General features: G+C 27.9%; 1 protein-coding gene across 1 annotated transcript in view; it reads left to right on the top strand.

Moving 5' to 3' along the window:
• The first annotated feature begins 10,590 nt into the window (after positions 1-10,590).
• LOC107454625 (melanopsin-B-like) overlaps positions 10,591-14,246 on the top strand; it is a 206,583-nt gene continuing 202,927 nt past the window's right edge. The window contains exon 1 of the mRNA XM_071183841.1: positions 10,591-12,294. Coding sequence (XP_071039942.1) covers positions 11,910-12,294 — 385 coding nt within the window. The 5' untranslated portion in view covers positions 10,591-11,909. The remainder of the gene's footprint in view (positions 12,295-14,246) is intronic.

Raw genomic sequence — 14,246 nt, 5'->3', positions numbered from 1 at the left:
ATTTTTAAGAAAAAAACAATATAATAAGGAGAATTTAATTCTTGATATGGGTGCAAAAAATAATAATAAAATTCATTAAGTATTTGTCATGTGGCCTCTTGTTATGAAGGGTTACTGGACGTATGTAAAATAAGTTGAATGTTTTACATAATATAGGTGTGGAAGGTTTTTTTTATTTTATATAAAACACATTTACTACACATAAAATGCAAATTAATTGTGTAAAGATCTACAAAGCAAACAGTTTTGAATTTTTTTTAAAAAATTTTAAAACAATAGATGCAAACATTGCAACAAAAAAAATATTGTTCTCCAGATGACACCATATTATAAAATATTTCTTAAAATTATAAGGATGCGAAAATAACCTTGAATTATTAAAATAATTTAGGTGTGGTGAATTTATCTCATATAAAAAAACATTTAATTCCACATTAAATGCAAACTTCAATGCATAAGGAAAAAATATTTAAAAATCAATGAATTGCTTAAGAAATTTAGTTATCTAGTTAACAATTATTGAAATTGTATTTTTACAGTAAAATTTCAGAAAATGTATTTTACGAGTTTTGAAACTAATTGCCCACTTAATGGGCCTAACTTAAATATAAAATATTTATGCAGTTTTATTTAGCGATTTTACTATCAATATATATCATTTAAGGAATTATAGCAAATTTTACCATTACTTTCAACGCAAAAGCCTAATTTCAAATTACTAGTTAATTTCAGCATATCTTAGGCTTGAGCTAGCTAGAGTTTCATTAACTGCAGCTTTATAGTACCTTAAATGGGAGTAAATTAGGTATGGGGGCACAGAAATGTTCGCTTCACTTAATTAGAATTACTTCGACGCGAATTCAGAAAGTTATTCAACTTGTCGAAGCGTGATTAGTATGAAATTAAAACCTTTTCAAGTACTCTGGTAGTAAGGCCTGCGTGTTTAGTTTGACTTATGAGAATTTCTATTTAATTTATGTTCTAAATCCAACTCATCAACTGTAATAGTAAAGAGCTGTTTAAAATATCAAACCGGATTAGATTTTTGAAAATTTTTTTCTATTTGCTAAGAGGCATTGCTCACTCAGCTCACCAATCTCCATGATTAACAAAAAAAAAAATTATTTCTTGACGACAGTTTGGTACATCTAAATTAGAAATACTTATTTTTTAAAACAAATTAACATGGGTAGGTTACACACAGTAATTAAAAACGGAACTATAGCATGGAATGCTAAGAATGAATGATAAATAAATAGTGCAGACAAATACCTTTAATTCAGTAAACTAAACTCAATGGCACGACAGCTCATAGAGGGCCAAGGCCAACTGTGCCCATCTCAGTTTTCTTGACCTTGGGCTCTGGGGTGCAGAAAAAGATGTTCCGGTCAGGAGGTCAGCCGAGTGTGGAACCCCCAGTGTTTAGTTCCCAAGCATACTTGGTACTCATTTATCGACCCACTGAAGGGATGAAAGGCTGATTCAACCCTGCCCGGCCCGAAAATCGAACCCAGGACCTGTGGCGCGGGAGAACGAAGGGCTCCCACTCATCTGAGGCATCTTAATTCAGTAATGAAGGAAATATTTTACAGGTAAGAAATAACAATTATTTAAAATATTTCTTGATATTATGCCGATGAGAAGCAAAAATCTGGGTCTTTATGTGAGAAAATAAGATCATAGCCAGCTCATAGCTCAATTTGTTTTAGTTCTTCGTTCCTAACGTGGTGCTAACATCGTAAATAATTTTATTCGTTTGTGATCACTTAAATTGAAACATTGTGTATCATTTTGACCATATCTTACATTAATCTTAGTGCAATTAAGAATTTTAAACATTTTCTTAGTTCAATTTCATGAAAAATTGCACTTAAATTTGAAATGGAAAATAGCTGTTCCCTTTCCTATTGATATACTGAAAACTTTATCGTAGCTTTGAATTCCTTAATACTTTTAGTTGTAGCATTCAATTTGAGCTCATTATCCGGAAGTTCAGATTACAGTGGGCAGGATTTGCGAGATTCTTCTGTATATTTATAATATATTCTGTATATTTCTGTATACTTCTGTATATTCTGTATATTTCTGCACATTTTCTGAATGAAAAGAGGTGGGGATTAGCAAAACATTCAATTATATTAACATCCTTTTAAAAATAGTCAAATTTAAATGCCGGAAAAACTCATAAAGTTGATAGGAATTTGCATTCTTGTTAGATATTTTTAAATAGTTCATGAATACTAAACAGGTTTTTCGAAAATGATTTTCCTTTTCTTGTTATAAAAAGAAATTACACTTCAATTGATTCTTTCACATTTTCATGAGCTCTATCAAAGTAATATGTTTTATTAATATAGTTTTGAGTATGAATAGATTGTGGATTCATTACATTTATAATATTGTTATTAGTCATCGCTTTTTAATATAACAAATAAGAGAAAAGTCGTTAAAAATTCAAATATTTTCAGTCAAAATCATCTCCTATCTTCATTAAACTTTATGCATGCATATTTTAATGAACTGCATCGTTTTTATATTTAGAGCATTTTGTTTTACAATGTAAGATACAATAAAATGATATTGAGTTCAAATGTACTTCGTTTCGTTAGTATTTTATTTTAAAAAGTCTTTGTGTATAAGTCTTTAGTAAATTTGAAACATTCATTTCATTTTAAAACATCTTGTCTTATAACACTAAAGGAAAGAAAAAAGCTATTAAAATTTTAATGTAATCTATATATAAATTTGAATACAACATATTTTACGATGAAAAATAATTGGAAATAAGATAATTATTCTAAATAAACCATTACCAAACAAATTATTGCAATAATCTTAATTTTGATAAATGATTAAATAAATGAGATATTAAATTTTGACCAAAATAATATAACAAAACATTACATAGGAAACATCTACGCAATAAAGGTAATGTAAACCAAAGTGTTGTGAAGCTTTCAGAAATTAATAACTGGAAATGTCTGAAATATTATATCGAGGAATGGAGACATAATTTTAATAACGTATTTCAAATACAGAAACGAATACGTTGATTAAATTCCGCTGGAAGCTATCGTATCTCTATTGCTCAATATAAGTTTGATATTGCTTGCAATGCAAAGTTTAGAAACTAGAATATGTTCACTGAGTATTATATCCTTAATGACAATCTGTGGTAAACACGCGGTGAATACAGTGTACTGAGTGAATATATTAAGTAGTATCACAATAACGTGTCATCATACTGTTATTGGTCCTTGCCAGATAGATGTGTAGTTTCTCAGTTTATATTTTAGACAGAGAAAAAAAAAGTATGGTCAAAACTATGATAATATGGTAAATTTACCGTGTTACCAAAATTATTGCCTTTTTTACCAGAAATTTCATTATCATTCCGTACAGTAATTTTATCAGAGTTTTATTCTGCGCGTATAAAAAAAAAGATTACTTTAAAAAATGTAGTAATAACTTTAATATATATATATATATATATATATATATGGTTGCAGTCAAACCCCGCTCTAGTGAACCTTTAAGGAACCGAAATTTCTGTTCACTATAACCGGGAGTTCACTATATCCGTTCCTCAAACAATTTTAACTAAAGGTTACGAACTCCTTCTTTTTATTATACATTATTTAAATAAATCACCAATAAAATGAAATGCAGAAATGACTGAAAAATAATACGTAGTAACAAAACACGTGTTAACTTGCTTTTATATTTTATCATTGTTCATCTTGTGTACAAAAAAAAATTGTAACCTTTAGTTGATGCAGGGAAAAATTTGTCCATACATCTGACTGGGTTGTCCTTTGCTTAGAGATGGAAAAGTGAGATAAAAGAAGCAAACATGAAAAAAAGTGCTTATCGCTACATTCCACTGTATAGATGGTTTTAAAAATTAGTATAAGTATTTATTTTGAAGTAGGCATTTCAAAATTATTAAAACAAATCAGCCGAAGACATAAAAAAATGCATAATATCCAATTTCCTCACTTTCTTAGCTCACTATATCCACAAAAAATAATATTATACGTGTATAGCAAGGCACGGGAACGAACATTTCGTTCATTATATCCGGAAGTTCACTATAAACCGTGTTCACTATAGCGGGGTTTGACTGTATTACTAAAAATAGATTGATGAAAACTTTTTTTATATTTGCATCCTACTTACCGTACAATAATTCGTTAATCAATAATGTTTAATTTCAGGGGGAGTTTTGTCCCCCACATCCACCCAAATACTACGTCACTGATTTTAGCAGTTATAATTTAAAATGAAAATCATATGAAATAAAAAATATTTTTTACAAAATTTTATGATGATTTCAAATGTTATTTATTTTCACCTGTGTAAACATAAATTTTTATGATATATTATTAAACATTCATGAAATTACTTTCCCCAACTTTTAAACTGCACAATTTTTTACTTTTTACAATTCAAGCGTAGGAAACTGCTATACCAATCTTTTGGCATCTTTCACAATGCTGGGAATATTGTTTCTAGAGAAATAACTTTGTCTTATTTATAAACAGTATGTTTTATAGATAAGATTGCCGATGGTATAAATTGATTCATTTTATAGCCTATATTGACCGTCTAATATGAGTAGAGATAGTCACGAAATTGGACTGTAACCAAATGACTACTACCTTCTATTTTATCTATTTTATATTCGATGAAGAAATGAGAAATGCTGGTTACTTATATTTCATTTACATTCCATACAGCAATAGTAACGCATCAAATATATATCCAATGGAAATCTGAAACTACGTATATGTCGAAATTTAACAGCAATTGCATCAACGAAGACGCTAAACTAAGAGAAGTTATTTCATTCGGCTTACGAAAGATACGAAGAAAAAACTTCTTTTCAAAAATAAAATATTTATTGAAGCAATCTAGTAAGATCTCAGGGGTATTTGTTTTTCTTCTTTAACTAAACATAGCTTAAAACATACACTGAACTGAAAATTACTTCTTTATTGAAATAAGTTCCTGAGAAAAAAATTTCAAGTCAGATATTTAAAATTTGATTTCTCAGGAACTATTCAACCGATTTTGCTTAAATTTGGTATTTTGCCATTTAAATTTACTCTCCCTAACATGATTGAAAAAAATTTTATACCTTACAATTCAACACTTTTTTCGATCACTAATAAACAAAACAATAAAAAGTAATAAATATTTACTAAAAGTTATTATTTTTTTTTGCATGGAACTATTTTTGGATAAGCGAATTTTAAAATTACGTGCAGAAATTTTTCAATTTGCTTAAAAAGTGCTCTAGATATAGCCAAATACGCAAAAAGTAAAATTAACATTACGGGGTCTAACTTTTGGAGCTCTCTCCTGACCGGGCAATTGGCAATTGGCATACCCCCTAAATTTTGGGGGTCAGAAATCTGAAACTACATAAAAAGGCATATTTATTCAGAGAAGGTACGTTTTAGCGTCTGGTTTTGTATCTTAAAATATCGTCTGCATTTGATAATTAGCATATTTGAAGTCACCCCCTCGATCCATTACGATTAAGTCCTAGAACATGAAGACCCTATCAAAAGTTATTCAGAGTGGTCCGTTTTTGTTTGTGCACTATAAATACATGCACTTAATAACTTCAAGTTTTTGTGCTATTTTCCATAATTTTGAAATATTTCTCCCAAGAATTAAGTGTATTTTTATAATCAATGTTAGATTCTTTTCAAGAATTATTTATTTAGCGTGGTTTGCATAATTAAAATAGCTTTGAAACCGCGATTTAATGCATTGTACTTAGATAAAAGTTCGTATTTTTGGAAATTTATATTTTCTAAATGATTATTAAATATTTTCATCATTGTACTTAAATGGATCATAATATAACAATATGCATATTTGGTTCACTTTTAGTACAAGTTAACATTTGTAATATTTATATTTTTTTACTTAGTTTTAACCTGAGATCCACGTATGTGAACCTAAAATTATTAGCTTCTTGGCTGTATAATTCCCATTTTGTTTATCTTATTATGACTAATGGTAGTAAAATAAAAATTCGGAACTGTAAAATATTTTTTTGCCCTATTCCTGTATGTTTCAGTAGTGAAGATGCTAAATATCTTCTTCCTCATATTAAATGGTGAAAAGTTGCTCGACTTCGCATGTCGGATTTAAAGATATGAGGCAATTTAAAGATATGAGGCATAGCTTATGATGCTATTTATACGCTTAATTGACTGAAAACGATCCTGATATGATCAGATAATTATTTTTATGTTTGGTTAAACTAAGCAGTGGAGGAACACTTAAGCATAGCTTGTCTTTAAAAAAATAATAACTTTAAAATTCGCAATTTTAATTAAATGACAGTATCAACATACTTCCCATTAAATGCAAATTATATGAAAAAAAAAGTTGTAGAGAACTTAGATAATATAGTTTTACGCTTTTGGTTGTTCAAATAATAAGTAGCAAGATAACCAAGTGAAGGAACAGTTTTTACCAGTTAATGAACACTAAATTTTCCTGCTAATTAACACTTAATTTTGTGACTTTTAATGCTCTTTATGAACTCATAAGCCGAACAAATGTCTAAAAACAAGACTTTTATTGAAATTATAACATATAATCACAATTAACGTAGAAAATTTCGCAATTTTTGTCAGTCATGAAATGGAAAATAAAGTAGGGTTGAATACAGCATTAAAAAATATTTTCTTTCTTTCTCACAATTTAATAGTTGATTCTGAATGATGAATGTTTATCATTATGTTATCCGAGGATGCTTTTATTACTATTATTATTATTACTTTATCATTTTTCCTTACTCTTTTTCCCCTTATTTTTTTATGCTTCTTCTCTTTTTAAGTATTTTTTCTTCTTTTCTCTTCGGCATACTTTCTTGCTTTAACTTTTTTTCAGCTCTTTCAGTCTCTTTAAATTTTCGCCATTTTTCTGAAGTTAATGCAAAAAGTAGTTCATTTCTTTTCCTTCCTTTTGATTTGACCTTTCTCTTTTTTCCCAATATTTGGCCAATGTAAATAGTTCTTCCAAATTTCTTCTGATTTTCGAGCACTTATTCTGATTTCCGAATTTCTTCTGATTTTCCAGAATTCCACACTGGATAATACACGAGAGAAAGGAGTTTTGATGCTTGAGGAAAATCCCTCTCTCGTTGACTTATATCTAGAGGGCCTTCAGCAGTACTTAACTTTTTCTAACTTTGATTACTTATAGAATTATTTATTTTTTCAACTAAAAATGCCTCCGTATTAAAAAGGCTTGTGTATTACATAGAAAACCTGATTGAACTGCAGTGTTTTCAGGCAAACTAAGTCAGACGCAAATAGAGAGGAACGAATTATTACAGATATTTTATTGAATAAGGCAAACCCCTGAGAAGGTGCAATAGTTATTTACATCAATGAATTTATTGTATTTTTTACAAACTGTTTTAAACAATTATTATTTTGATTTTTTATATTATTTATTATCAATATTTTTATTAGAATATTTTTGTATTTCTATTATTTTGCATAAATTCCGAATATCAGAGGAGCTATCAGCTAATGCAGGCATCTGTCAATTTTTTTTTGCAGATTCAAAATAATTTTTAACTTTTCGACTTTCAGACTATCAAAGCTTTTTGGACACTTAGAGACTTCTAAGCTTGGATGTATTTAATAGTTTTATAACCAATAAAATAATTGTAAATCTCAACACTGGTCTTAAATGCATATTAGCTACCAAATACTGACTGAAAGATACACGATAATAATGTTATTCAATCATTGTGCTTAGCTCGATCAGAATCTCGAACTACAGGTCGAGACGTTTTTAATTAATTCCGCTATGAGCTCTATTTCGTTAAAATGTGCTTGTTACGTTGCAGACTAAGTAGACATTTCCACAGTTTTCCTTAAATTTTAGATTATTGCTTTTTTTAAAATTATGTTTCTAATTTTTGATATAACTTAAAATGTAATGTTTCAATATTAAATATTTTTGTCCTATTTTAAAGAGAAAAAATTTCATTTTTGAAATAGTCTTCCGCAATTTTATATTATTATTATTTAAAAAATTGAACTAACAGCACAAATTTTTTTTTATTTTCTTCGATAAAAGTCTTAAAAATTAACAAAATGAAATTGAAAAATGATTTACAAATTTCCTATATAAAGTAAGTAATCTAAATTGAAAATGGTATATAAACCAAATTACATGCATTTTCTTCAACAGATTTTGATGCATATGTTTGTAGTATTAAGAAGCATTAAAAACTGATTATTGAGATAAGTAGAATACGATAGAAAAAAAAGGAAGGCATGCCTTATCCAGCGTTAAAATTGTAATAACAATCACAGTTTTGTTTTCTGCCATTTGAAATATCTTTAATTCTATTATTTTTTAAATAACACTAAAAGCTCATGATTCTTGCGATTTTTGTGACACGGAACCTTTTTAATAACTTATGGTAAAGTTATCAAAAAAAGAAATTCACATAGAATATCCTTTGCTCAGATGATTGGATTTTCACGTACTAAGAACCAGTTTGCTCAAAAGGTGCATTTCAAAAATTAATTAACCAAGTGCTTACTATTAATTAGTTTACAAGGTCAGACTTAAAAACATACTAAGTAAAAACCGACATAATTTTCGACAAAATCGTAGTGCGGCAGCTCCGCTTAATTTTGTGGTCTAAATTCCAAATCCATTAAAGCAAAGTAATGTTTATACATTAAAATATGGTTGTTAGAATAAAAGTAATGCAGGGGGATATCTTACTATTTTCAAACTCCAAATCGTTAAAAATTTGACGTCTTTCAAACAATACGAGAGTATATTTTTAGTGATTTAGTGACACACTCTTCCCTTGTTAACAAAAATAAGGAAGTCTCAAATCTTCGTCATACTTACGTAATGGTTTTTGAAAATGCATTATTTTTCAAGCTTAGTCACAGTTTGTAATTTACGAGAGACTTTTTTCTAATAAAAGAAATTAGTTTGTTTCGCAAATGCCTCTATTCGTAAAAACATACTTTTTTTTAAAAATATAACCTTTTTTTCCTTTTATGTGCATAAATAATTATTTATAATTATTTATAACTTAAAAAATAAATGGAACTATAAAATTTTTTAGAAGAAAAGAGCATTTTATAATTAAAGTAAAAGCTTTTGATAAAAAAAAAGGTGATTCGTCTGTAAGACATTTTAACTATTCTTTTAAAGGAAAATTTAATAGCCATACCAAAATTGAAAGCAAAGTTAAAATCTCCAACAGTCTCTTTGTTACTTCTTTAAAGATTTAGTATTTTTGCTGCTTCAAAAGAGTAATTAAAACATCATTTTAAAGTAATTATAATATCAATAAGAAACAGAAAAATTAAAATATTTCTACTAATACTATTAAATTTCCATAAATTATTTTTTTAAATATCTAGATTGGGGGCTACTCCGCATATTTTCACAGTCAAAATTCTAGATTCATTAAAAAAAGTAATGTTTAAACACTAAAATTTGAACGTTAGATTAAAAGTAATTCAGGGTGATATTTTACTATTTTTCATATTTCATAATATAGTTTGTATCTTTTGAAATTAATTCTTTAATATTTATGAGAAGTTTGAAATTAGAGGTTAGAAATTAATTTATTATTTATTTTAGATTCTTATTTATTATAAAAAATCATATTTCGTTTTTACGAAATTAAAGATAGATAACTATAGCTCAACTAAGCCAAATGAAATGAACTTAATAAGCTTACTGAAAATTTCTAACTGCAATTTTTTAAAGTACATTTTATGTAATTTCAGTAAAAATATTTTTTTTATATGTCTTGAAATTAATTTCTGAATATTTTATATCCTTATTATGTTATATATTTTAATGTTTTTCATATTCTATTTATATTCTATTTATATTCTTAGAAATTTTTTAATTAAAAAGTATATTATAATAATATAAAACTGAAGGTCTACTAGATAAATGATATGAATGTGATAAGTTAATGGAAAATTTTCATATAACTCAAACGAAATTTCAGAGAAAAGAATTTATGTCTTGAAATATTAAATGTTCTCTAGAAAAAACTTTTAACAAATTAAAAACGTATTTCATTTCTTGTTATCTCGATAATTTACTATATACTATAAAAAATTAAATAAAATTAATTTATGATTTTTTTTTCATATTCTTAAAAATCCATGCAATAATAATATGGAACTAAAGCTCCACTAGGACAAATTATATCGTAATAAGTTTACTTAAAGTTTCCAACAACAATTTTCATGTAACTTTAATTGCCATTTAAGTGAAAATCTTATTTATTATTTTCTTTAAAAAAATCTTTTAAACGTTCTTTTTTAGAAAAAAATAAACATTCAGCAAATTAAAAACTTATTTCAGTTCTTGTAACCACCGTTGATCGAATATAAAAGTCTCATTCGACACTTCTAAGCTATGTACTGTGGCTTGCCAAGAGCGCTTTTACTTTTCGAATGATGGCAGCGATCTAAGCCCCACCGAAAGGCGCGTAAAACGTCGCCAAGAATTTCAGCGCAGTCGCAGAGATCTTTATGTCACCAATAGTTCCGCTTTAGTTGTTCTGAGGGAACAGAATACCACGTGTGGACATATAAACAGAAGATTTTCACCGACTTCTTTCAGTAGGTCGACGATTTCCGTTCTATGAGGATCACCCATAAATCTCTAAATTTGCTCTCGTTCGGCCGCAGTGAATAAAATTTAAATCATTGATTCCGCTTGGCACGAAAAATGATTTTTATTCGATACATGATAGGAATTCATGGTCAATTTTATATTTATCATAGTATCATTAATTGCTGCATTTAAAATACGTAAATATTGCTAATTTTACTATATTTAATTTGTCTTCGATGTTCTATGAAGCTTGCAAATGTATTACTCTTAAAATAGTTTAAATAGTATTTATATTGGTATAATGGATAGATATTTTAAAGTTGTTGATAAATTAATTAATTTCAAAGCTGTAAATTATAATCCTTTTAAAAAAATGTCAGTATATTAAGAACGTAAGGAAATCGAATTAGCACACAATGCAGGAGCTTATTAAGTGAGGTATAGTTAAATTTTGTGATAAAGTAAAAGTTGTTGGTGCTATATACTTGATGTTTTACAAGATTTCAGTATTCATTAGTTATAAAGAAGTCAAGTTCGAAAATAGTTAGAACTGTGCCAATCGCAGCATATTTTATTAAATATTAGATTCCTTCTTATTTAAAAAGAAATTCTACTCAAAAATGTTTTTCTATGTAATGCACATTTGCCTTATAAATTCTTATTTTCTTATTCGATGTTGAAAAAAAACTTGTTTTAAAAATTGATACTATGAACCGATTAAAAATTACAAACCAAATTCATACCGAAAAATAGATTCTGATTTCAGAAAACATAAGCAAGAACCGAATTCTGACGTCAGAAGTAGAAACTGATTTTATAAAAAAAAAATAGCCAAGAACCGAATTCAGACGTACAAAGTGGAACTTGATTCAGAATCAAGAACCGAGCTCAGATGTAAGAACTGGAAAATAAATTTCGGACAAATAATTAGTAACCGAATCCAGAGGAACGAATCTAGAATTGTATTCAACCGTAAAAATATTAAATTAAAAATTCAACATCGGGCTACACATGATTGAAGAGAGAGTTTGCTGCGTGATTTAAGCAGGCATTAATTTTGTTTGATTTTTTTAAAGAAAAAACCAAAAAGCTTATCTTTCTTTTTCTTGACCTTCTTAAAAAATAACAAGTTTGTACAAAGCTCTTTCATTTGAATCTAGAACTTTTAAATCGAAAATCATGATTGTAGAATTTCAACCATTCTTCACTTACAAACTATTTGATCCAGAAGAATCCAACATACGAAAATAAAGTCCATGTCAAATCCACTCAATCTTTCGATTATGAACAATCCTTTTACAAACATAACTGAAGCAGCAGCTGCATCAGTTGCAGAAACATCAACAGTTTCTGGTGTAGTGGGAAAAGAAGATCTTTCTCCTATAGGCTACACTATTGCAGCATGTGTTCTGTGCTTCATAATGGTAGTGGGTTGCGTAAATAATCTGATTGTGATAATTGTTGTTGGTGGAACCAAGAAGCTGAGAACGCCAATGAACATAATCCTGCTGAATCTGAGCTTGAGTGACTTTTGCATTTCAGCACTCGGCACACCTATGAGCTTTGCATCGGCCATCAATCATCAATGGATCTTTGGAGACTTTCTTTGCCAAGCATACGCATTTTGCATGACATTAACAGGTAAAAATCCTTTAGCTCCTTCTAGATCACAATATTAGTATCGCGATAAATCTTTAATTTATATTGATACTTCACAATATTTTTTTAATACATCTTAATTCATTTGCATTATTTTGATATCTGTGAATATTTTCCTTGATTGAATGTACATTATCTACTCTCACAAGAATATCGCATTCGATTATAATGCTATCGGAAGTACTCATGACTTAATTGTATTGCATATTTATTCTAATTATTTTTGATGGTCATCGTACACTCGATATTTATCGTAATATATAATATTCTCAATATATCTGGATGTCTAGTTCTTTGCCAAGTCTACGCATTTTGCATGACCTTGACAAGTAAGACTTCTTTAGATCTCTCTAGATCAAAATATTTATATCTTGATCTATCTCGATACTTCACGATATCTCTGGATATGCCGGTATATTTATCCACGTTAACAAATTTACATTATTTTCATATTTGTCAATTTCTTTTTGTTAGTTGAATGAAACTTACAAAGACTTACGATAATGTCGCGTTCACGGATTATTGTTATCGAACATAATTGTATTAGAAATTTATTGCTCTCGATAATGATTGTGGTATAGATGTTTATAACAATCGTATTCAATACTTATCGAAAGATATGGTGTTCACGATGTGTCATTAGAATACACTTTGAAATATCGCTATTTCAAAGTTTAGAATATATCAATGTGTGCGCAAAGGTTTTCAAAAAAGATCAGATTTTTATAACTGAAATCAGATTCAGCTAGATTAGAATATCAGTATCTCAGTATATCGTTAAGATATATTGAAACCTGACGATGATATTTTTTTTCAGTTTTAATTAATTTGCATTTTTTTAAATTTATCAATATTTTCTTTACTTGAAGGAAATTCAGTAATACGATATCGAATACGATAATATCGCATTCGATAGTTATTGTTATCAATAGTACTCACGCCATAATAATATTAAGCATTTATTGCTATAATATTGACCTTGGTATAATCTTTTTTTTTCATAATTATCGAATATTTAACTTTAATCGTAAGACACGATATTCAAAATATATCATGAAAATACCTTTTGAAATAATACTATCGCGATATTTAAAATACATCAATATGAGTGTCAGTGTCTAGAAATTAGTCTAGATTTTTGTAATTGAATATAAATTTAAACTCAGCATGAATCTTCGTTTTTACTAACTCGATTATCTCTTATTAAAATATATATAGTGCTCGCTTTGAGTATTGGACGGGTAACAAATTGAATTCTCCAGATTTTAATCATTCTGATTTTATTATCTTTAAGAATCGTTGATTTAAACTATTAAACTAAAATAACAATAACTTTAAAAATATTTTTTAAGAGTTTTTTGCTTTCTTTTTGTATTAAATGGAAAACAACTTTTTCTGTAATAAATTAATTGTATAATTCCATACAAGTTACTGTTCCTAGAAAAATCTTTTTTCTTTCACAGAATTTAACTAAAACGAGAAATGTAGGATGCATCTTCATTTTTGTATAAATCAGTCAAAACGTATCCCTCAGAAAATCCGCCCCCCACGTCCTTCGATAATAGTTCGAGAGCTATTATTATTATAATTTTTTGGGGCATGACAACAACAAAATTATTTGTTCTCTTTCAGTTCGTTTTATAGTTTTTATAAATTTAATTTTATCATTTTCTCTGTTGTTTTTATGCCTGTCTTTTTACTTGTGTGTGGAAGAATTTTGATTGATCATAAATTTTGCTTGCACCATTTTTGGAAACAATTTCATTTTTAATTGTCGTCAAGTAAAGAGCTCCAAGTGAAATTTAAGTACTCTAGCTGGTTGGAAATTGATCGAAGCTTCAATTGTCGCTAAAATGTATTTAGAGAACAAATTATCTTGCATAAAAATTCATTGAAACTTGTTATCCAGATCAAAGCTCCAATAGAAATTTGAG

The sequence above is a fragment of the Parasteatoda tepidariorum genome, chromosome 3 (genome assembly GCF_982258835.1).
Source record: "Parasteatoda tepidariorum strain Cologne lab strain chromosome 3, Ptep-v5.0, whole genome shotgun sequence".
In the NCBI taxonomy this organism is placed as follows: Eukaryota; Metazoa; Arthropoda; class Arachnida; order Araneae; family Theridiidae; genus Parasteatoda; species Parasteatoda tepidariorum.
This window is presented reverse-complemented; position numbering and strand designations above follow the sequence as displayed.